Below are 22,352 nucleotides of genomic sequence, written 5' to 3'. Positions count from 1 at the left end.
TTCACATTATGACTTGGAAAACCAGACTGTCTCGTGGACGTATCACTGAACAAGTCTCTATTTCAACAGCCAGAACAGTGGGTTCTTCTTGGATACCACAGTAGAGACTAATAATGAGGAAATCTAAAAACCAAGGAGAACTTGTATCACTTCCCACCTAGCCTAAAAAAAAGTACTAAAGAAAGAAAATCAGAGCAGGCTCTCTGAAGAGATTTGCAGCAGAAGACCCAGAAAACAAACAGATGAAATTATGAAACAGTAACTGATAATCAATAACCACATTTCAGAAAGATGCAAGAAACAGTTAAGGAACAACCTGCTCATAACAAAGTTTCCTATGAAGTTCAGTTAGGGACTGAATTATAAGCATTTTATTTAACGTGAGTCTAAATAGTTAAGAACCACATAAACACCAATCTTTTATGAAATTCAACTAATTCAGCATAATATTGTTTACAGTAATTTCAAAAGAAAAGTTACACAATATTATAAATATTTCTCTTATGTCAGAGCATCATAATTTGTTTCATCTAGTGATTTTTCAATTGATGTAAAGGTTACTTGCAGAGGACCTTGCAAATTACAGATTTGTTATTGATGAGATATATAATTATTGCATACCTATGATATAGTCACCTTTCTTGCTTTTCCTTTTAGAGGAGTAGTGCCAGGCAACGTGTCTTCAGAATCCCTACTCATAGCAGATTAAATAAAAGTTAAAGACACCTTCCCCCCACCATGTAACGATAATCTTACAAGTGTATCTAATTTTGGGGGACTAGCAAAAAAGTAGATACGTTAGTAAGTACACAGTACTACTGTGGAGTTCTTTACCTTGTAAAGAATTCTTTACCATCATCTCTTATTGTGAAAGACAGGTATGTTTTCCTTATTATTGTAAGCCACATACTTCCAATACAAAACTACCTAATGCATAAATCTTTGTGGTTTAGTGTTCATGATTTTATGACAGCCATTTTTCAGTTGTTTACTCTTCTACAAACACTGTGCTCCTGCTTTCTTTCGCATGTAAACACAACTTCCTAAGCCTGAATCTATTATTTTGTTTCATATACAAAAAAGAAGCAGCTACATAGGGGCAAGCATGCGACTAAAGAGTTAGAATCTGGGACTGATTTTTCTCTAATGTAACGTTAGAAACCTTGATAGGGAAAGGAAAAACACAGGCATCCAAGAGCGATCATTTAGAAAGGCTGAACCCACTCCACAAACCAGCATATACTTTCCCAGAATAAATATCAGCAATAATTTTGAACAGTAAGAGAACAGTGAAAGTTCTGTAAAAGAAAACAGTTGAGAACAGCAAGCACCTTTAAAAAAATAAAAAAAAAAAATCCTTTACATGATCATATTTTAAAATCCCTATTTAGGGATTTTACTGGTATATATATCTGCATCCATGTCCCTGGGCAAATATAAGAATTGTGTTCTTGGCCAGGGGTCTCTTCATCAGCAGGAATGTCACTGAACGTACTAAACTGCAGGATACGAACTGCACCCACCTTAACATTTCCTATCACAGCGTAAAGATGTAAGCAGTATTTTTAAAGATCTATCACAGGAGTAGTATTTCCAACAAAGCTGCCTCTTAAAGACTTGGGTCCAGACACAACTCTAGGAGTACAGTATCTCACATTATGCAGAGCTCCCAAGAACATAGCTGAGGGGAAGAAAAAAAATATGATGGGTTTATTATGAATATGCAATGTCAAGTCAGTCAGTGCAGTAAAATCTGAGAACTAATCTACAGAAAAGCAGCAGAAAAGACAGCTAAAGGCACCAGGAGATAATTTAGCAGTTATTGCAATCACTAGCACAAAAGTATAAGACTGGAAGGACAGACAAACAAAAAATAAAAAAAAAAAAAAAAATTCAAGATACTCAGAAAGTCCAAGCTCTTGTAGAACAGAAGCAAAGGGTATTTCAAGATGTAAATCCCAACTAAATATTCTTCTAAAACAAGTGAGCTCCCTGTAAAACACACCCAATGACCACAGTCAAGCAGTACAATACAAGAAAGCTGCAACATCTGAAAAACGTTCCTGAACAACTTCTGGCAGAAGAGGATGCTTGTGCATTAAAGATGAAAATGTGTGGGCCACAATTCTTCAGGAATTTAAAGGAGTGAAGGTTCCACTCTTTATTATGGTGCTGGCTCTCCACTTCCTAAACAGCCCTATAAAAATCTCAAGCTACTATCAACCTCTATTGCTTCTTTACTTACTTAACATTCGTTTTATGTTCAATCTCTCATGGTTTTTGTATTTCTCTTGAACTTCGTTGCAGTGGTGTTCGTCACGCCTTCTCACACTTGAGACTGCAAATCCTCACTGTGCTGCCTGTGCTTCTCGCGCACCCGACTTGCCTCTACCCTCTCCGTAGACCAATACACGTTTCACTACTCCGCAAGACGGACCCCTACCATGCCCCAACGACATCTAACCGCACCCCAGGTTCCCGGCACAAGCCCCCGGGCCACTCCGCAGCGCTTCAGCCGCCCATCCCGGACGGCTGACGGCAGCCATAGCCCGGGGGGGCCGCTCCCCGGCCCCCAGGGCCGCCCCAGGCCCGCCGCAGCGCCCCCCCCCCGCCCCCGAAATGGCGACGCCACCTCGGGCTGCGCTCGCACCTGCAGCGCCCCCCGCCGCCGCCCCGCGGCCCAGCGGCACCCGCGGCGCTGTCAGCCCTCGGATCAGATACGACAACCGGCGGCCTCCGGTTCCGGGCCCCGGACGGGGGCTCCCGGCGGGGCGACCACCGCCCCCGCGGTGGCGCGCCCAGGGCGGCGGCGCGGCGGCTCCCCGGCGGGCCCCAGCCCCTCGGTGCCGCGGGGGGAGAGGCAGGCGAGTGGGAGCGAGGCGCCCGCCGCAGAGGCTGCCGCCGCGGCCCGGCACGAGTAGCCTCACAGCGGGAGCCCAGGGGAAAGCGGGGGGGAAGAAGGAGGAGGAGGCGGCGAGCCGTTACCTGCGGATCGCGCTCTCCACGGGCTCAGCTCTGCTCCGCGCCGTCCCTGCCCGGCCCGGCCCGAGCTCCTCCTGGCGGCCGCCGCCCTCACCTGCCCCCGGGAATCCACCCGCGCCCCGCTCTCCTCCCTGCGCCGCCTCAGGCCGGCTCCGCAAGATGGCGGCGCTTCCGGGACAGACCACGGCGGGCCTGAGGTGGAGGGGCCGCGGCGGCGCGCCCGCCCTCCCCGGTCGGCCGGCCCCCCGCGCCCCGCCTCACACCGCCCCGCTCCAGCCGCCGCGCCGACGGCGGGACCCTCCCCGCGCCCCACGCCCCCCACCCGGGCTCCCCCGTCTCCTCACGTTCAGTGCGCTCGTCCGAGGCGCTCCCCCGCCCCTCGGTCTGGCCCAGCCCGGCCGTGCCCGCGATGGGGGTGGCGGAGGCGCTGGGTGCCGGGGCGGCGCGGCTGCTCTTCTACCCGACGCTGCTGTACACGGCGGCGCGGGCGCAGCTGCCCGGGTCCCGCCGGCCCTGGTTCCACCGCATCGACGGCGCCGTGCTGCTGGGGGCGCTGCCGCTGCGGGGGCGCAGCCGCGGGGTAAGGCGGGCGCGGCGGGGCGCGACGGGACGGGGGGGGCCGGGACGGGCCCGGCGGCGGTGCCTCACCGTGACCGTGCCTGCAGCTGGTGGCGGAGGAGAACGTGCGCGCCGTGGTCACCCTCAACGAGGAGTACGAGACCCGCTTCCTCTGCTGCTCCCCCCAGGTGAGGCCGGGCGCTCGGCGGCGCCCCTCCGGGAGGGGTCTCGTGCGGCTCCCCTGGTCCCAGCGGCGCGGGGGAGGCTCTGGCCACCTCCTGCCGCCATCCCGGCAGCCACCGCCGAGTCCTCTGACAGCGAAGCCGTGGCTTCTCCGTCCCGAAGGCGACTGGTAAAACTGTGCGACAAACCAGTGAAACGTGAGGGTGCAAGGTGTGACAGCTGCAGTGGCGAAGAGGGAAGGGCAGCGTTAAATCCACCTACACCGTGCAAATACGAGAATGCCTTTTGTTTCGGCAGGAGATCCCAGCTCCTCTCCTTTCCTTCAACTGAACCACATCCCTTTTCAGTTCCCTTTATCTTCCCGTTTCTGATAGCCAGCACTGAAGTTTTCATACATCTGATTTAAGGGATTGACATTCAAAGGCTGCTTACAACCCCACTGAATTTCCTAACTGTCTCAACAGGTTCTGGGCTTGCTTTCTGGAAAAATACCCCCCAAAAAAGCTAACCGATCAAATCTGCTATGTCCATTTCAGGAATGGGAGGCAATGGGAGTGGAGCAACTGCGTCTCAGCACCGTGGATCTAACGGGAGTCCCCACCTTGGAAAACCTCCGCAAGGGCGTTGAATTCATACTGAAACACCGGGCGTGTGGTCACAGTGTCTACGTGCACTGCAAGGCAGGACGCTCCCGCAGTGCCACCATGGTGGCAGCGTATTTAATTCAAGTAAGAAGGATGCTATGCTAAGTAGGGTTTATTTTCATACAGTCTGGGCAAATGCAGCTGGCCTTTACAGTTTGCTTTTGCTGACGAAGCCTGAGCACGTACAGGTATGTTAATATTCCATGATTATATAGAGTTTGGACTGGAGACCCATTTTAAGAGAGGTAGATAGCTAGGCCCCAAACTTACATTGGTGTTTTGTAGAATGTGGCAAATGCAAGGTAAATGAACAAGCAGAACTTAATGTTTGCTGACCTGCCATCTAAGCTTCTTTTGATAATCTAGTTTATCTTTGCACATCTTGTTCATCTGTGCTTAAGATGCTGTCAAGATAGTGCTTCTTGGCAATGAGATAGTGGTGAAGCTGCCAAAAAGTAGTCTTTTCATTCATCTGTACGGTCCGCATCTGCCAGCTCAGTTATTAGCACTGGCAAAGACGTTCTGATCTTAAGAGAAAGAGAAACTGTTGTTGCAACAAAGCTTTGAAACACATGGTCTGATAGTATCTGCTGCTGGTTCTGGCAGATCAGTCAGACTTCAGGAAGCTGCTTGTTTTTCTGGGCTATTCATATAGTAAGTTCTGAACGGCTTTTGAATGATTCTGCCATTCTTAATTCTTTCCATGGAGGAACAGATTGAGATGGGAATAACAAGTCACTGGAGAGGGTAGGTTCACCAAGCAGATAAACATCCATTTTTGTTGTTCAGATTTTCTCTTTGGTTAACTGAAATGGTGAGCCTTTTTAAGCTCTCCAGTAAATACAGTTTGGGATCAAGAGAAGTGACTACAGTTTTCTGAGTTCCTCTACAGACCCAACTGAGTAAGCAGTGCTAAGAACAAAATTCCACCTATGGATTCTTCTGTTGGTGTTAGTAAGTGCTCCCTGGAAAATTTTCCCTTAGTGCTGAAGGGAAAATTTTCTCACTAATTGCTGAAGTACAATGAAAGTATGTAGTAGTAAGGTTTTAAAAAAATAAAAAAACCCAACCTGTACTTTTGCTATTGTCTGGTGGAACTAGGACAGGAAACTATTTACAACATGATGGCAGCAAGAGTGAGACAGAAAAAGGAGGTCTCAGGCAGCAACCATCCCTCTTTAACTGAGGGACTCATTTCATGAACTTGCATTGACATTCAGACCCCTCTGAGAGGAACATGAAGGAAACAGACTGGGCAAAGCAGCAAGTTTTCTAACAACTCTAATGTTGCCTGTAGCCTCTAGGAAGGCTCTATTAACTGGTGCAGGGATGGAATGGATTTTCACTTGCAGGGTTTCTGCCTTTTCAGCTGCATCACTGGACCCCTCAGGAAGCAATAGAGGCTATTGCCAAGATTCGTCCCCACATCCTCATTCGGCACAAGCAAGTCCAGATCCTGGAGAAATTTCACAGGAACATGATCGCTAGGACAACTGCATAGTGTCAGTAAGAACTATAAAAATTCCTGTCTCAGTTGCTTTAAAAAACCTCATGTTTTAATGATCTAAGGCTTAAGTATTGTACTTCTTGACCGTCAATAAAGAAGTTTTTACATAAATTACAGTAAAGGGGAGGTTGGGCTGTTTCATTAAAGCTTTCTTTCCTTATGGCTAATATCTGAGTTCTCTTGGAGCCCCACAGTTGTTCTCTCCCACACTATCAATGCTAAGCTGAACTGCAATCCACAGGAAGTTCTGTAATATTTGCAGCAAAGGAAAAGAAAACTTTGTCTCAGCAGAGACTTTATTCAGATTCTTACCCAAAGGGCTACAGTGCCAACAGAGAGGGGTAGGAGGAAGTGGTCTTAATTCCATCTTTCACCAACACTATGTTACGATTACAGGTGGGGATTCCCTGTACAGTGAAGGAAGCCAATGCTCATAAAAACGATCTCCCTCTTTATGCTAGGTGATGACAGAGCAGTAAGCAAGTTCCCAGTTTGTTACCACTCCTCTAGGAGAAGTGCCTGAATAATGCAACCCACTAAAGGTCTCGGGGTCAGCTCTGGAATCCGCTGTAAATATTTCTGCCAATCCCTCCTTCTGCAAAAGGGACACAGGAATGTTTAAATGGGGACATCCCTGGAGGACACAGTACACATCTAACTCTGTGACTGACATGGCAGCAACACACAGCCTCCCAGGCAGTTAAAACTAGCAGTCTGGGCCAAGGAGGATATTGTCCATATGCCATAGGATTTGTTATTGGCGGATTGGTTCCAGGCTTAAAAAAGCCATTTGCTGCAGTTTGGGCCTCAAACACAAGCAGCTTATCATCAAGGGATCAAAGTAATAGCATTTAGTCCATCTGAAATCTAAGATGCAGCAGTTCAACTTTAATAGTGCTATGTAAAAGAACAGGCCCTCAGCCAGAAAGCCCGTACTACTTCTTCACAGATATAGAGGATGGGGTCTTTACTGGATGTTGTGAGCTCGCAGTAACTGGGATTGGTGCTGAGGGTGGTGGGTGCCTCTGAGCGGCACAACAGAACACCGCTGCTGCCCTTTCTGTCACAGGGCCTGTTTTTCCCGCTTAGGCCAGGACAAACTGCAGGTTAGTGAGCAGCACTTTGATGCCACTTGTGACCGTTACAACAGAGGTGGCTGGGTTAAGTTTAAAAGTATTTGCATCACCCTTTTTATAGCGGTCACGAAAGACATAGATGCTGCCATTGCAGCTGGCAATTTTCCAGAGGGACGGTACTGAGCTCCAGGCATCTGGCAGGCATAGCCGGGTGAAGCTATCCAGCAGGGGATTATAGCATAGCAGTGAATCCCCCTCAGCTACAATGAACACCACATCCTTGTGTACAGCAGCATGCATGCGCCCTGCAAAAGGCAGTACGTATGGCTTCACGTGGCATTTCTCTGTGTTGGTATCATAACACTGAATTAGCCGAGAGGGCTTGGTGAAGAAGTCCAAGTCATTTTCTTCCCCACCCAGCAGGTAAATGACACCATTAAGGTTTACACCTGCAGCTCCAGAGACTGCCACTTCCAACTGGCTGGTCTCTGTCCAGACGTTGTCTCGTACTCTGTAATATATGACGGCATTAGAGAGAGTGTCCTGTAGAGTTTTCCCCCCCAGTGAATATATTGCATCCTTGCTTGGAACAGAGACAAGGGTGTGTTGGAGCCGGTCACGGGGCAGAGGGGCACACCATTCCCAGTCTATAGTCGCGTTGTTGCACTTCCACATGCGTCGTGGAATGGAGCCACCAACGACGTATAGGTCACTACCGTGCTTGCAGGCAGCGGTGATCTGGTGACACAGGCTGTTCTGGCCACTCACGCTTATGGAGTCATCATCAGCACAATGCAGAGAGACAGCGAGTGAATGTGTACGTGACGACTCCTTTCCAATCAGGTAGATGTGAACGTTTTCTCCAATCACCTGAGAGAAAGGAGGAGTGTGTCAGCAGGACTGGACCTGTTTACATAAACATCAGTGATGCCTAAGACTGAATTTTTCAGCCTAGGACCCACGTGTGGGCCTGAGGTATGTGACCTGCTTCCCAAGTCCTGCCACCCTACAGCATGCAGGATTCAGAACCTCTCAAAGCCTTTTCAAGATACCAGTCATATCTGACATAGCAAAATAGCAACAGACTTCACTGGAACCCAAGCGTCTGTGGTTTAGGTAAGGGCTGGTTACATCACTGATGGAGTTACTATGAGGGGAATGCCAAACTCAGATTTCTGAATGGTCTCTTTGGTAACTGAGCATCTGATGAAATAAGTTATTTGTGGCATTGCTCCAATCACTAGTGAAAGCAGCCTCAGGTTAAATTAAAAAAGCCGTCAGTTGCATTGCTACTTATGACAATGAAAGTATTCCCCACACAAGCACCATGAATTTCAACAGCATTTGTGTTTTGTGACTTTCAAGTCACACCTGTGAGCAGAATACCCTGCCTTGGGAAGTGTGAAACCAGCAAGTGCTACACCAACCCCAGAAAAGAAGGTCTTTTTATACCTTCAAACTCGATCGCAGCGTCTCTGAAAAGCCCGCTCGTTCCTCCTTGTTGAAGTTGATCCAGGTTTCTATGGCAACCGTTGGATTCTGAGAATATGGAACGCCATCTGCGGTTTGGGGACAGAAAGGCATTTATGATATCTAGACAAAGGTATATGTACTCAGGAACATCCTTTTCCTGCGACTCCCTTCCTCCACTCCCACCACAAACCCTACTTTCTAGAGAGGAAAGAAAGACAGGGAGGTTTATAGATTTTGTCAGGCATGATCATCACTCCCAGCCAGACATCTACGTGAAATTAGTTTGGATAAATATCATAAGAGAGAGCTGCCAGATCTTAAGCACTTTGGATGATTTTCAACAAAGGAACCTATGTCCGAGAGAAAGAGGGCAGGAAAGGGAACTTACATGCTTTCTGACGATGAAAAAATATTTTCTTATTTTGGTATTTAAGCAAAAAGATTCTCTTATTTGAGAATCTCAGCAGCTGCCTTTCTTTCTGGCTAGTCCTAGAAACCTATCTAGCAAAAGTCATCTGCAGAATTTTCCTTCTCTGAGCACTGTCAGACAGCTGACCCTCAAGACTGAACATCTGGTGTTGCTGCTATCCTCTTAGCATTTGGAAATCCCCAATGAGCTACTATAGCTTTCCTTAGCAGTGTGACAGTAGGAAACACTCAACAGACTGCATCAGGTTTCAGTTTGTTTCCAGACATAACTGGAAGTTTTGGTTATGCCACAAACTACTGCATCATCATCATCAGTACATTACCTAGAAGATTTTAGGTATTTACTTCCATTTTCAAAGCCAGCAATTATGCCTGTATTCATTGAGAGGCTTCCCTATGAAGGCGCTCTGATTTTGTAGTGTGCTCTCATGACAAAACATGAATTCAGTGATGATGAAGGCATCAAATTCCAACACTTTATACTGGAAGGGAGGAGAAAAAACGTGGAACAAAAGCAGGCGTTTCAACTCTGTTTATTAGTAAAAGGGATTTCCATAAGCTATCCATCACATGTAGTGGTTAAATGGAAAAACTTTTATTTTGAAATGGGTCCTAGAGCGCAACAAAAGGTAAGCTTAATAAATTATTATTTCATAAAATTAATTTTAATCCTTGCCACTGATAGCTTCCTCTATTTAATTCTCCATTAACTAAACAAAGATGCGGGAATTGCAAAAGAAAAAGGTTTTCCCTACCAGGAGTAAGAGTACATTTCAGATTTTAATCCATTTTATGAGCTAAGTTTCAGCATAAATATTGAGTAATGTTGTTCTATATATAGAAAAAGATGATGCATGGGAAAAAAGTTTTATTGAGCAATTATTTTAATTTAGGACCACAAACAGTAAAGATCATAGCCCTAAATCTACCATTATTACCTGGAATCCCATGGAAGTTAAGTGTGATTGACCTCTATGGCTTTATTTCATGATGTTAGGAATTTATTTTTTTTTAATGAACTCACAACTTAGTTTTAAAACTTTACCTAGTAGTTATCAAAATTAATCTAATTTTATCATAGTTTTTTTGAGCTATCAGTACCTATTCTCAACAGGTTTTTGACTGTGAATTTCTTTAGGTGCAATAGAGATGATACGATGCAAAATCTGTAGAGGCTCATATGCACAGCATCGACTTTAAAGGCTATTTTAAGTCTTACGGACAGATTCGTCAGTATTCCAAAGAAGCCAGTCATGGTAGGTTTATTGTTGTAACAGCATATAAAACATATGACACACAAATTATAGTTGTTAACTCATTTACAACATTTTTTAATTAAAACAAGAAGGGGGCAATCTCTCTGGTCCCAAGTCCAGCACATTTGAATGTATGAGCTGATTCTACGTTATTGCGTCCTCTAGCAATGATACATAAACACACAAAAATGGAGTTGTGACTGCAGCAATATGGAGAGGTTTTCAAGTACTGGCTGTACCTACTAGGGCAGCAGAGAATATTTAAGGATTGGTGGCAGCTGGACTAAGTTGTCCTGTGTTGACACATCCTTCACAACACTGAGTCATTGCAACCATTACTGTGGAAGGCTATTACGTTTACAAGAAGGGCAACTACTGTATTACCTAAGATCTTACAATGCCTCTATTTCAGTCAGCTGTGTGCCTAGTCTAAATAATCCTAACAATTATATATAATTGTTAACAACACTAACACAGTATAAAAATAAGCCTTCTAACAAATGTTGAGTTGTTGCATTCCTATGTTAAATGATTATGAACTAAAGCAAAAAAAAAGACTTTCATAACATGCTCATTTCTGCTAAAGCTTCTTTGGTTTACTTTTAAATACAAAAATGCAAGAAATTGTTGGAAGTTACTAAGTTATGTTTAAAAAACCTGTAATACTTCTGACCTGTTGACTCGGGAACTCCTTGGAATTACCAACATCCTCTATGTCCCTTTTCTATAGCTTAGATGCTTCATGTCCAGTAACAATTAATAGTTGGTTGGTTTTTTTTTTCTGATTAAGTTATCCAGAATGTTTTGCTTTGCTTAGCTAAGCCTCTGAATAGACAATGGTTATGAAAGCTTGGATCTTTCCATCTATCTTGTTCAATCCCTAAAAGACTCTCTGAAAGTCTCTTTCTACATCCACAATCTGGCTAGCGCCAAGATCTCCTTACCTGTAAGGATGTCTGTCAATAGGCGGAGAGGCAGGTGTAGGAACTCCTCTGTGTCTTGCAGCTGGGACAAATGTGACTTTGCACAGTGTTTGGCAGCTGTGTAGAGCTCCATGTCACTGTGTTGATCTGCCAACCACATGACCTGCAAACAGTTCCTAACCTGCACTGTACGGGCCAGAAAACGTGAGCACTCTTCAAAAAGGGCAGTCAGCTGGTACATGTCTGCCACTTCATAGGTTTCCTGCAATTCCTCTGCCCTCAGCTTTACAGTCCCATGGTAAATATAGTCCACAAGGAGCTGAAAGACACTCTCGCTAACGTCCTGCAGCTCAATCACCCGGTTGTGGGCCTCCTTTAGGTTGGAAGTGAACATAGAACGAAAAAAGCAACTCTGAGCTGAGAGGACCAAACGGTGCAGCTGGAATTCTTTGCCTTCCACTGATATTGTAACATCAGCAAAGAGCTCATCCTCCAAGCATAATTTCATAATACCCTGGGCCACGCGGCCTGAGTGGGAGCGGTCGGTGAAAGTGTAGTTCACAAAGTAGTTTTCTTCTGCAGAGGAACCTCCAGTCTCTTCTGACGAGTCCATGGTGCTGCAAAGATCAGACCTCCAGCAATCTGTAAAATCACAATAATTATATGGCTTTCTCTCTCCACTAACAAGATTATGCAGTACTTCAGGGTACAGGGAAAAATCAAACATATTGGTAAGAGGCCAGCATATTTTAGACTGAATATAAATAGCGCAACCATAAACTTTTGCTTGAGCTTCAGAATCTCAAACAACAAATAAGAAGTTGGCATAATTAAAATTATAACATATACCAAACTTCCAGTATAGTGAGCATCACACCCCATCAGACCTGGGAGACGCGCATATGTTTTCACCACTCATTTCACCGGCACAAAGAAATGCAGCAATAGTTATTCAAGTGGAAAGTCCAGCAACCACCCTAGGAAACTCACGAAGCCAGGAGAATGTGACAGCACCATAGCTGAGCTAGATGGAAAAAGGATTACAGTATCTGATAGCCTTCTATGATGGCATGACTGGATGGACAGATGAGGGGAGGGCGGTAGATGTGGTCTGCCTTGACTTAAGCAAGGTGTTCGACAGTCTCCCACAGCATCCTCATAGGGAAGCTTAGGAATAGTGGGTTAGGTGAATGGACAGTAAGGTGGATAGATAACTGGTTGAAAGACAGAGCTCAGAGGGTCATGATTAGGGGCACAGAGTCTAGTTGGAGGTCAGTGACGAGTGGTATTCCCCAGGGGTCAGTACTGGGTCCAGTCCTCTTCAATATATTCATCAATGACCTGGATGAGGGGATAGAGGGCACCCTCAGCAAGTTTGCCAATGACACAAAGCTGGGGTGGGGGGTGGCTGACACAGCGGAAGGCTGTGCCACCATACAGAGAGACCTGGACAGGTTGGAGATTTGGGCAGAGAGGAACCTTATGAAATTCAACAAGGGCAAGTGTAGGGTGCTGCACCTGGGGAGGAATAACCCCATGCACCAGTACAGGTTGGGGGCTGACCTGCTGGAGAGCAGCTCTGTGGAAAGAGACCTGGGAGTCCTGGTGGACAACAGGATGACCATGAGCCAGCAATGTGCCCTCGTGGCCAAGAAGGCCAATGGCATCCTGGGGTGCATCCAGAAGAGTATGTCCAGCAGGTTGAGGGAGGTCATCCTCCCCCTCTACTCTGCCTTGGTGAGGCCGCACCTGGAGTACTGTGTCCAGTTCTGGGCTCCCCGGTTCAAGAAGGACAGGGAACTGCTGGAGAGGCTGCAGCAAAGGGCTACCAAGATGATTAGGGGACTGGAACACCTCTCATGAAGAAAGGCTGAGGGATTTGGGTCTCTTCAGTCTGGAAAAAAGACGGCTGAGGGGGGACCTTATCAACGCTTATAAATACTTCAAGGGTGGGTGTCAGGAGGATGGGGCCAGGCTCTTTTCAGTGGTGACCAACGACAGGACAAGAAGTAATAGGCACAAACTTGAAGATAGGAAGTTCCACCTAAACACGAGGGGGAACTTCTTTACCCTGAGGGTGGCAGAGCACTGGAACAGGCTGCCCAGAGAGGTGGTCGAGTCTCCAACTCTGGAGACATTCAAAACCCGCCTGGACGCGTTCCTGTGCAACCTGCTCTAGGTGACCCTGCTCTGGCAGGGGGGTTGGACTAGATGATCTCCAGAGGTCCCTTCCAACCCTATGATTCTATGATCATACTAACAAAGAGCACAGACAGCAGTTCCTATCATCCAAAACCAACATAATGAATCTGTGTGGTGGTATCAAGTAAGGTGAACTTGCTTTTACCAAACAGATGTGCAAGAAGTCTGCCAGACATAACCACCAGTCCTTCAAGCTAACCAGATGAGATAACTGATGGTTATACTCAGTTTGTTAATGCGCCAGACACCTTCAGCATGGAAAATAACCTGTTACATGTTGTTAGCCACTGTTTCCCAACTGGCAAGGAGAACTCAATTTAAAAGATAACACCTTTATCTTTTAAAGTGAGGTACCAGAGATTGTTTGCAGAGCTCCAAGCAGTTTGTGGGTCAGAAAAGCTTCTGAACCAGAGAAAGACCTCTGAAGAAGAGAGCTCTCTTTTAACGTATCTCTTGACAGCATTAAGAGCAAATAGACACATGCCTGCATTCACTTTAAACTTAATTTTACACCTGAACTAGCAGCCATGGTGACTGATATCAAGAATTTCTGATTGATAATTTCTGATCAATTAATACTGAACATGATTTCCAGTGCAATGTTTCCCAAAGATGGGATTTTTCTCCAGGAGACTCATAGTTACTCTTCCATGCTTTATTTTGTCAAACATGTATTTTCTTACAATACCTCTGCTTGATACAGGAGAGCTCCCAAGTTCTTTGTTTACGGGAAGTAGTGCCTACATCCCTAATCGGCTACACAAGTCTGTCCCATTCCTGATGATGGCCTGCCTTAATTATACCCTTATTGTGATTTTACAAGAGTTCTGGTCTGTCTGAAAAGTACCTATACATTAGTCTGTAAGAGACCATGCAATTAGCGCAGAACACACCAGTATGATTTTTCCAGCTTTACCAAGTAAAAGCCTATCCTGCAAATCGGCTCTCACTTCAGTTACAGCTCTCGATCCTTACAGCTGAGGTGCTCAGAAGCCACAGCCCAGAAGTGCTCACACGGAGCACCAGGATACGAATGGATGGATGGATGACGCTGCCCTCCTGGCACAGCAGAGCCAGCCCCCCCAGCACGATTTCCAGAGGAGCGCTGCCAGGTCACGAAGCGGCTAAAGACTACCGTAAACCTCACATCCTTCTTTGCAAACACAAAGTTCCCCTTTTGCATCCATGGCCTCGCCACGATAAAGAAAGAGAGGTGCAGGAACAGCGAAGTGCCCCATAAAGCAAAACCTTACGCTCCATGCCAAAGCAATGACCTGCCGTACGCCAGGCTATAGGTGAGGACGGCGTAACCGAACCCTGGCGCACCTCCCCGCTTCCTCCTGACAGGGCCGCGGATGCCATGACAGCGCCTGGGATCAGAGAACCCACACACCCAACCGACAGCGACTTCCCGCTCCGGGGGCGGGGGGGGGGGGGAGGAAAGGAAAGCCAATTCCCGGAAAAGCAAAGGCCCCCCCATTCGGGCCACGCCAACACCATGAAACCGCCAGTGAGTGACCTCGCCTCGGCAGCGCTGCTCCAGCCCGGAGCTCTGCCAGGGCCCCTCGGGCGCGCACCCGGCACCTCCACGGAGCTCGCCGCCCCCGGGCTGCTCCCAGCCCTCCCGCCGGGCTCCCAGCCCCCACCGGGGCTCCCCCGGCCCCCTCGGCACCCACCTGCGGCGCCTCCCTTCATGCCGCCGCCCCGGAGCCTCCCGCCGCCGCCGCCCCGGGGTACCCCAGCGGCTCCTCTGTGCCCCTCACCCTGCGCCAGGCGCCGCCAAGGTACTCGCCGTTTCCGGCCACCGACCCGGAAGCGTCCCGCCGGCAGCGCGGGGGGGAAGCGCGGCGACGGCGGCGCTTTTCCGCTTCCGGTCCGTGCCCTTGCCCGTCCCTGTCGCGGCGGGGATGTTGGCGGCGGCGGTGGTGAGGGGGCTGGCGCGGGCGGCGCGGCGAGGTGAGGGCAGGGCAGGGCAGGGCAGGGCAGGGCAGGGCAGGGCAGGGCAGGGTGCCCGGGGTGGCGGCGGCGGCGGTGGCGGTGGCGGCGGTGGCGGCGGTGGCGGCGGTGGCGGTGGTGGTACTCGGTCGGGCCGTCGGTGAGACGTGTCCGTTTCTCTCCGCAGCTGGCGCAGGCCCGGCGGCGGCGGTGCAGGCCCGGCTGGCGGGGAGCTCCACCGCCGAGACTCGCCGTAAGTGAGCGGGAGCGGGGCGGGGGCTGCGGCGGGGCCTGGCTTGGGGGGCGGCGGCGGAGGCCTGTGCTTGTGTCCGTGTCCCGCTCCCGGCTGCCCTTCGGGAGGGTCCGTGCCGTTACGCGCCTGTTTTAGCGAGTGTTATGGGAAAGAGGGTGGTGCCCGTCACGCATAAACCTGAATTTTGGGCAAAAAAGCGGCCCCTTGGTAACCCCGCGTCCTTTCTTGTGGGCCTGCCTGCTTGTGCGGTGGAAAGTTGTGCCTGGGTAACAGCTGCAAGGCCCTGAACCTTGAGGAGTGTTTGTAATTGTAACAGCAACAACAACAAAAGCCACGTGGGTTCCTAGGGGGTTTTGATTATGAGGGGGTTGCTTAGATGCTGGCCGATCAAACAAAACCAGGATTATTTTGTCTAGAAAACAAGATCCTTTCTAGAGCCAGGCTGAACGTCATGAGCAGTATTTGAGTTCAGATCGTTCTGTCATCTCTGCCACTTTCTTTTTCATCTTGTTATTTGCTTCTCCGTCACCTTGTTGGACTGTTCCTCTTGCTGTATTTACAGTGTACAAAAAAATTTCTGTGTAGCAGTGACATAAACTTCCTTCCTTATCAAAGTGTCTAGTTCCATGTTCTGTGTACCACAACACGTGTATGTTGCTATGGTCTAGTCTCTATTACAGCATCTAATATATTCTGTTATACGTATATGTTGTGTTTAGCTTTGGATTTACCCTAAATAAACTTTGCAGGTTACTTGAACCTGAAGCTGCCTGGCTTCTGCCAGAGCTACCAAGAGACATCTAGACTGGTTAAAGGGATTTTTAAGTCAGGGGTGGCAGTTACTGCTGTTCTTGCTGTAGCTTTCTGTATTCCCTGACGTAATCTTGGGAGCTTTATTTTTCTCTTTAGCTACTGTCAGACCAAAAAATGAAGTAGAACAGAAGCAGCTATGTGCTTTTGGGGAGTACGTGGCTGAGATTCTGCCCAAGTATATCCAGCAAGTACAGGTAAGTGCTGTTTGAGAAATTGTACTGGGGGGGGAGGGCGGAACGGGACCCAGCAAACACACTACTTGTTTGCTAGCTGTTTTCAGAAGTTATTTTGGGGAAGAAGGGCTGCCAGAATTACATGAAAGTTACCGCTATTATTATGCCCCTTTTTCTGATGTCATTATGTGTCTGCTGTAACATATACTCTCTTTATTTGGGTGTTCTGCTGGATTCAGCGTAATGTTCAGTCCTGTTGGTGTTCGTGCTCATGCCCTTTGCGCTGTTTTCATCAGGTGACCTGTTTCAATGAGCTGGAACTTCTGATCCATCCAGATGGGATCATTCCAGTTCTGACCTTCCTTCGAGATCACACTAATGCCCAGTTCAAATCCTTGGCTGACTTGACTGCGGTTGATGTCCCATCTCGGCAGTACCGCTTTGAGGTAAGAACTCCTCATAGGTGCAGGACTTGGAGAGCTTTTACAAGTGCTGATGGCCGTGGGTGCCATGGCAGCTCTGACCACTTTTTTTGCTTTCTGAAAAGAAAATCCACTCTGAAATGCTGGGTTTCATTTAATCTGTTGATCATAGAAGCGGTAGCAGAACTGATATTGTGTAGGTTCTTAGTCTGGCTTTCCTTTTGTGCTCTGCTGAAAGTCTTTTTTTTTTGTTTTGTTTTGTTTGGGGTTTTTTTGGTTTTTTTTGTTTGTTTGGTTGGGTTTTTTTGTTTGTTTTGGTTTGGTTTTACTAAAGTTCTAGAGACATCTTTCTAGCCAGATGTAAACCGGTGCTCTTCCTCCTTCCACTTAGGCCTGTCAGCTGCTGTTGACACAATTGATCATGTTTTCCTTTAAATCTCATCTATCTTTGTAACAATTTCCCTCTTTAAAAAAACAAAACAAACTATTTAGTTGCTTCAAAAACATTCCCTGAAAGTTGGGACCAAATAGGAGATGAGGCAGATTTTCAGAAAGCTCTCAGAAGATTTCGGTAACGGAACTTCCAGTGACTTTCAGTGAATATTGGAGATTTGGTTCCCACAGATGCTTTTGAATATTTCGCCATATAGCTTTTCAGCTGCAGAAAAATTGCAGCTGCCAATTGAAAAAGAAAAGATACATCTTTGGGGAAACCACAGACTCAGTGTTTTGTATTCTCACCTACTATTAGAAAGCGTTGTTCACAGTATTGTTGCAGAGGCGTTATTTTATTCTAACCTAGGAAGATCCGTAAAAGACAGTGGCAGAAAACACCTAGGGCTCACATGCTGTAGGGGGCTGACTGTGGTGTAGGCAGCCCTATGGACAAAGAGATGTTTGTCTTCCCTTGTCTAACTCTTGGGCAAAGTGTCTTTTGGGCAAGAGAAGTGAATTGGTAGATTTTTTAGTTCCCAGCAAGTAACAAGGCAAATGTAACGTAGCTGATTTATTTTTCTCCCTTTGGTTTATTTGTGGTATTAAATCACTTACCAACAGCCACTCAGAAAGCGAGGGGTTGACAGGTTTGTCTTGTCTATATTAGCTAATCAGATGTCTTGTTGTTTTCAAATATAGCTCCTTCTTGCTTTGCTAATAACAGCTTTGACTTTTAGTAACGTAACTCATGATTAGTCAAAAATCCTGAGAGTTATAAAGAGAGTTTCTTTAACTCAAAGGGCTCCAGTCTCTGAAGAAGTTGAAGATTTTTTAATTCAGGACTTTTCTTTCAAAAATCTACATTCATAGAAATAACAGAAGTATAGACCTTAATGAATTCACCTTTTCCAGCCATCTTTACAGAGGAAGTATGAAACAAGGCTACACAATTTCTTAGAAAAGGTTGGTTTGGTTTTTTTTTCCCTGTCTGCTTGTAGTAAGTATTCTGCTCCTCCTGGAGGTCCTAGTAATCCACATAAGCAGCCTTTTTATTAGTACTTCATCAGCAGAAGAGTTAGAAATTTTCCCTGGTATCCAACTACTTCGCTGAAAATTAAGCGTATTTCTTCCTAGGTTTTTCTCACTGGATGCTGAAAGTAATTGATAGCCGTTTTCTTTGTGAAAGACTATTGTCAAGTGTCCCCATCCCTTCAGTATTCTCTGTTGTTAAGATTTAGTGTCCCTCTTTACTTCAGCTTTTCTTCATCAGTCTTGTTTTCTAAATCTCACATCATTTTCGTTACATTTCTAAGGACCAAAGAGATAAACTATTGGAACCTCGGTTGTACTAGTGTCTTTTAGTGCCCAGCTCTGAAGTGCTGAATGTGATTCTGCTGATAAAAAATATTTGAAAAAGTCTTTGCGTGCCTTTGCTTAGCCGGTACTGTGCTGCGAAGAGATCCATAAATGCCTTCTTTTATTCGGCTTCAGATTGTGTACAATCTCCTGTCGCTGCGGTTCAACAGTCGGATCCGTGTGAAGACATACACTGATGAGCTGACGCCTGTTGACTCAGCAGTGCCTGTGCACAAGGCAGCAAACTGGTATGAAAGAGAGGTGAGTGCCAGTGTACTTGGGAGCAGAGATTTTGTGGAGAGGGGCTGTGTTTTCCTGATTAAACTGATCCCCAGGGCCCTGAGAAAGAAAGGGAGAAGTGTTTCCCTGGCTGCCTTTTTGGAGTAGGAGATAAAAGGGTGTTTGATTTGCTTTTGAATGAGTTCCTGCATCGGTTTCACTGGCACTCCACAAAGCCAGGCATGTAACTGAAATTTTAGGGATGTAATACATGAAGGTTTGTGTTTGGTTTTTTTCTAATCTAATTCAGTTTACTTGGCTCCCTTTCATGTAGGTTTGGGACATGTATGGTGTTTTCTTTGCCAACCACCCTGATCTAAGGCGAATCCTCACAGACTATGGGTTTGAGGGCCATCCTTTCCGGAAGGACTTTCCGCTCTCTGGTTATGTGGAGGTAGGAGATATGCTCGTGTCTGAAGTTATCAAATCTCTCTAATACTCTTACCTGAGTGTCGGTACTGAGATGTGATTGCTTCACAATCCTTTGTCCGAAAGGCACTAAGGGCATTTCACTTAACTGTATTGCAGAGGAGATCTATAATGGAAATTTGAAGTCATTACAAAGTGTCATCCGTAATAAGGCAGCCTAAGGCCAGAGATGTCGAGCAAATTTCATGTGCTGTATACCAAAGACATTTGTCAGGCAGAGAAAGTGTTTCTGCTTTTAGCATGTCTTCTGGTAGATTAAGCTTTCCGCTGCAAGACTGGAGATTCCCAAAGGAATAAAGGACTGAACTGATCTTAATGCAGTTAGAACTCCACTTTGTTGAGTTTTTTGTAGGCCCAGATTATAAAACTCTCATTGAACTGACTCTTGCCATTTATCAAATATTTACCTCTGTATGTCAAACCACAAGTGAAATGAGTATGTTTGGTATCTGTCTGGTTTCAAATGACCGCATTGCAGAAATGGTTGTGTTTGGTGCAGCTGTAAGACTGAGTTGAGTCTCAGGAGTAAACAGTGAGGTTCCACAAGCAACAGAGGGTTTTAAGAAAAATAGAAATACCAGCATATCCTGCAAGCGAGGACCAGGCAGGATCTCTTGAGCTGTGGTTTGGAGGTCTGGACTGGCACAGTGAGGATAAAGGAAGCCAGTCAGAAGTGTCTGGTGCTCACCTGCATTTCACACTGGTTGTCTTTCTGTCCCATGTTCTGAGTGTTATGCTAAGAAGCACAACTAAAACCAAACAAAGTGACGTATTATAAAGGTTCATGAGAGTGGTCCCTAGCTATGCCAGGGGGATGGGCGACCTTATTTCAGTGACTCAGGAGAAATTCCTTTGTCATAGGACAAACTAAATGTATTGTTCCATGTGGACTTCATATGGACTGTAGGCTGGGCACTCCTAATTCGGGGTGGTTAGTCAGGACACCTGTGATATGTGGTACCAAAGAGAAGGGTTTTCCTGGAGAGTCCATCGGTCTTGGTGGCATCTGGAGGGCTCTGGTTTAATAATGAGGAGAGCTGAAGCTGTGGCAGAGGCCTGTGGCCTATCCATGGCACAGGAAATAGGATTGTACCGGAGGGTGGTCTGGGTCATTACTGTGTACAGTTAATAGCAGAGATGCTGTGGGGACTGTATGAAAATGACTGGCCTGTGTCCTTTGCGCTGTTCTAGGTGCGGTATGATGATGAAGTCAAACGGGTAGTGGCGGAGCCTGTGGAGCTAGCTCAGGAATTTCGCAAGTTTGATCTGAATAGTCCCTGGGAGGCGTTTCCTGCCTATCGTGCGGCTCCAGAACCCCTGAAAATAGAAGCAGGAGCCAAGAAAGAAGATGTGAAATAGCAGCGGAATGGAGCGGATGCACAGCACCATCCTTTCTGTTCTAACATAGTATTTATAATAATAAAAATTGATATGAGATTCTTGCCTGTTGTGGTCACATGAATAATGTTTTCAAACTAGATGAAAAGCAGAGGGTGAGGGATGCTAATTTACAATCCCGATAATCCAACTAGTAGATGTTTATCTGCTGCTTGGAGTTCTAAGACACTGGGTTTGTCTTTTTGGTTTGCAAATTGAAGGGAGTCCAGGCATTCCCTGTGGCTAAGATTCTTTATATACGCTGCTGCTGCTAGCTGTCCCTGCAGGCGTAAATCATAACCGGAGCGCTCACTAGGAGCCTGTACTGAAGCAGCTGTGTGGCTTAAGCAATGGGACAGCAGCATTTGAGCTCCAAGGTGGGTGTCGGGAAGACTGTAATAATCTAGCAAACAGGCAAAGATTTTGTAAATGGTTCTAATACAGCTGTTATTATGACAACACAAGATCTACCTGGATCCAGACCAAAACAATTGTGGAAATGTCTGCGTTGTTTCCTTGGGAATTAAGTCAGCTCCTGTTCTGGCAGAAGAAGGAGGAGTTGCAGGTAACGTCTCATGTGCCACTCCCTCATGCTGGCCTTTTCTTCATAATCAAGCAGTCTACTTTCTCCAGCATCTTCAGACTCGAGTCTGCGGTCAAAAATATCTCCTTTCCCTTATCCCATAAACAAAGAGTCTATGCCTTTTTGTCACTATTCCAATTACTTTGAGCTGTGTGATATAATAGCATTACCACTATCTTTGCTCTTGTGGAAAATCTCAGCTCTCTCCAAAAAAGCTGGAAAAATACTGTAGTTTTATTCCACCCACCACCTGTTTAAATGGGATTACATTACAGCAGTCATCAATTAATAATGTTCCTTGTCCTTAGTCCAGAAAATGCATAACGCAGTTCTGCATCAGAAAGCTGACTGACCTCATTAAGATCGGAAAACTATTGTATAAAAGATTTCATAAAATAATTCACAAGCTGTTTGTAGAGATTTCCTGAATCACTACTTAAGCTTTTAAATTGTAAAAGCCCTAATTAAAAAAGAGTATGGGATGGAGGAAGGGATAGGACAACAATAGATTCAATTAAGAAAAAAACGGGACAAGTACTGATTGTGACTAGAACGTGATCTGTTCTCAAGAATAAAGAGCTGAACCGTATGGTAGGAATCAGGTTTCATGTTTGTTTCTACCCCAGCCTTGTAAGCATGGACTTCTTAGGTTCTTTTCTGTTTGGTTTTTTTTTTTTTTCCTTTTAATGTGTTTCAGGCTGCTGTGGCTGGCAGTGTTTGGGATGTGACTCAGAACAGTGTTCTCTAGCTAAAATTAATAGCATTTGCCACTCACCTTAAAAGTTACAGATCTTTATGGGAAAGAGAAGGGAACACAAAGCAGCAGAAGTTTGGGGTTTTATGCAGTCCTTAGCTCTGCTTTGGATCTACCGTCAGTTGAGGTGATTAAATAGGAAACGTACTTTTAGTCCTTCCTACAACATGTTACACAGCTGTTTCTGTTTTCTGTTGCAGTGGCTCTTTTTGCATGCCGATGCCTATTGCACAAGACAGAAAAGTTCCTGGCACCACTTCTGTTACTGTGAAAATTCTTTATAAAGGACATTTTCCGCCCCACGTTCTCC

General features: G+C 46.3%; 4 protein-coding genes across 25 annotated transcripts in view; 2 read left to right on the top strand and 2 right to left on the bottom strand.

Moving 5' to 3' along the window:
* The window catches only part of CELF1 (CUGBP Elav-like family member 1), a 70,968-nt gene extending 67,764 nt beyond the window's left edge, over positions 1–3,204 (bottom strand). For 10 of the 21 annotated variants that reach the window (XR_012586678.1, XM_074584349.1, XM_074584346.1 and 7 more), the window contains exon 1: positions 2,986–3,107. Coding sequence is in view for 1 of the 21 variants with exons in the window: in XM_074584357.1 (XP_074440458.1) it covers positions 1,524–1,531 (8 nt within the window). In the remaining 20 variants the exon portion in view is untranslated. Of the gene's footprint in view, positions 1–1,523; positions 1,682–2,245; positions 2,330–2,985 lie in introns of those variants that run through there. The other 11 variants (XM_074584359.1, XM_074584363.1, XM_074584367.1 and 8 more) reach the window with 7 other exon arrangements.
* A 23-nt stretch (positions 3,205–3,227) lies between these two features.
* On the top strand, positions 3,228–5,877 carry PTPMT1 (protein tyrosine phosphatase mitochondrial 1). The gene is made up of 4 exons (XM_074584379.1): positions 3,228–3,562; positions 3,648–3,728; positions 4,260–4,451; positions 5,737–5,877. The coding sequence occupies exons 1-4, from the start codon at positions 3,392–3,394 to the stop codon at positions 5,866–5,868; spliced, it is 576 nt and encodes a 191-aa protein (XP_074440480.1). The 5' UTR covers positions 3,228–3,391; the 3' UTR covers positions 5,869–5,877.
* A 4-nt stretch (positions 5,878–5,881) lies between these two features.
* Positions 5,882–15,627, bottom strand: KBTBD4 (kelch repeat and BTB domain containing 4). 2 transcript variants are annotated; one of them, XM_074584345.1, is made up of 4 exons: positions 14,997–15,115; positions 11,053–11,673; positions 8,403–8,509; positions 5,882–7,820 (listed from the first exon to the last, which is right to left on the bottom strand). In XM_074584345.1, the coding sequence occupies exons 2-4, from the start codon at positions 11,642–11,644 to the stop codon at positions 6,960–6,962; spliced, it is 1,560 nt and encodes a 519-aa protein (XP_074440446.1). In that variant the 5' UTR covers positions 11,645–11,673; positions 14,997–15,115; the 3' UTR covers positions 5,882–6,959. The 2 variants fall into 2 exon arrangements, with proteins under 2 accessions (XP_074440446.1, XP_074440445.1); XM_074584344.1 differs by having other exon boundaries at positions 5,990–7,820; positions 14,910–15,627.
* Positions 14,927–20,765, top strand: NDUFS3 (NADH:ubiquinone oxidoreductase core subunit S3). The gene is given in 11 exon segments (XM_074584376.1): positions 14,927–15,022; positions 15,024–15,068; positions 15,070–15,093; positions 15,095–15,136; positions 15,138–15,189; positions 15,356–15,421; positions 16,331–16,428; positions 16,704–16,853; positions 18,756–18,881; positions 19,174–19,293; positions 20,520–20,765. Coding segments are annotated over 11 exon segments (987 nt in total). The 3' UTR covers positions 20,688–20,765.
* Positions 20,766–22,352: the final 1,587 nt, after the last annotated feature.

This window comes from Larus michahellis, chromosome 4, assembly GCF_964199755.1.
Source record: "Larus michahellis chromosome 4, bLarMic1.1, whole genome shotgun sequence".
NCBI lineage: Eukaryota > Metazoa > Chordata > Aves > Charadriiformes > Laridae > Larus > Larus michahellis.
The sequence above is the reverse complement of the archived record's forward strand: the minus strand, read 5'-3'. Positions and strand labels throughout refer to the sequence as shown.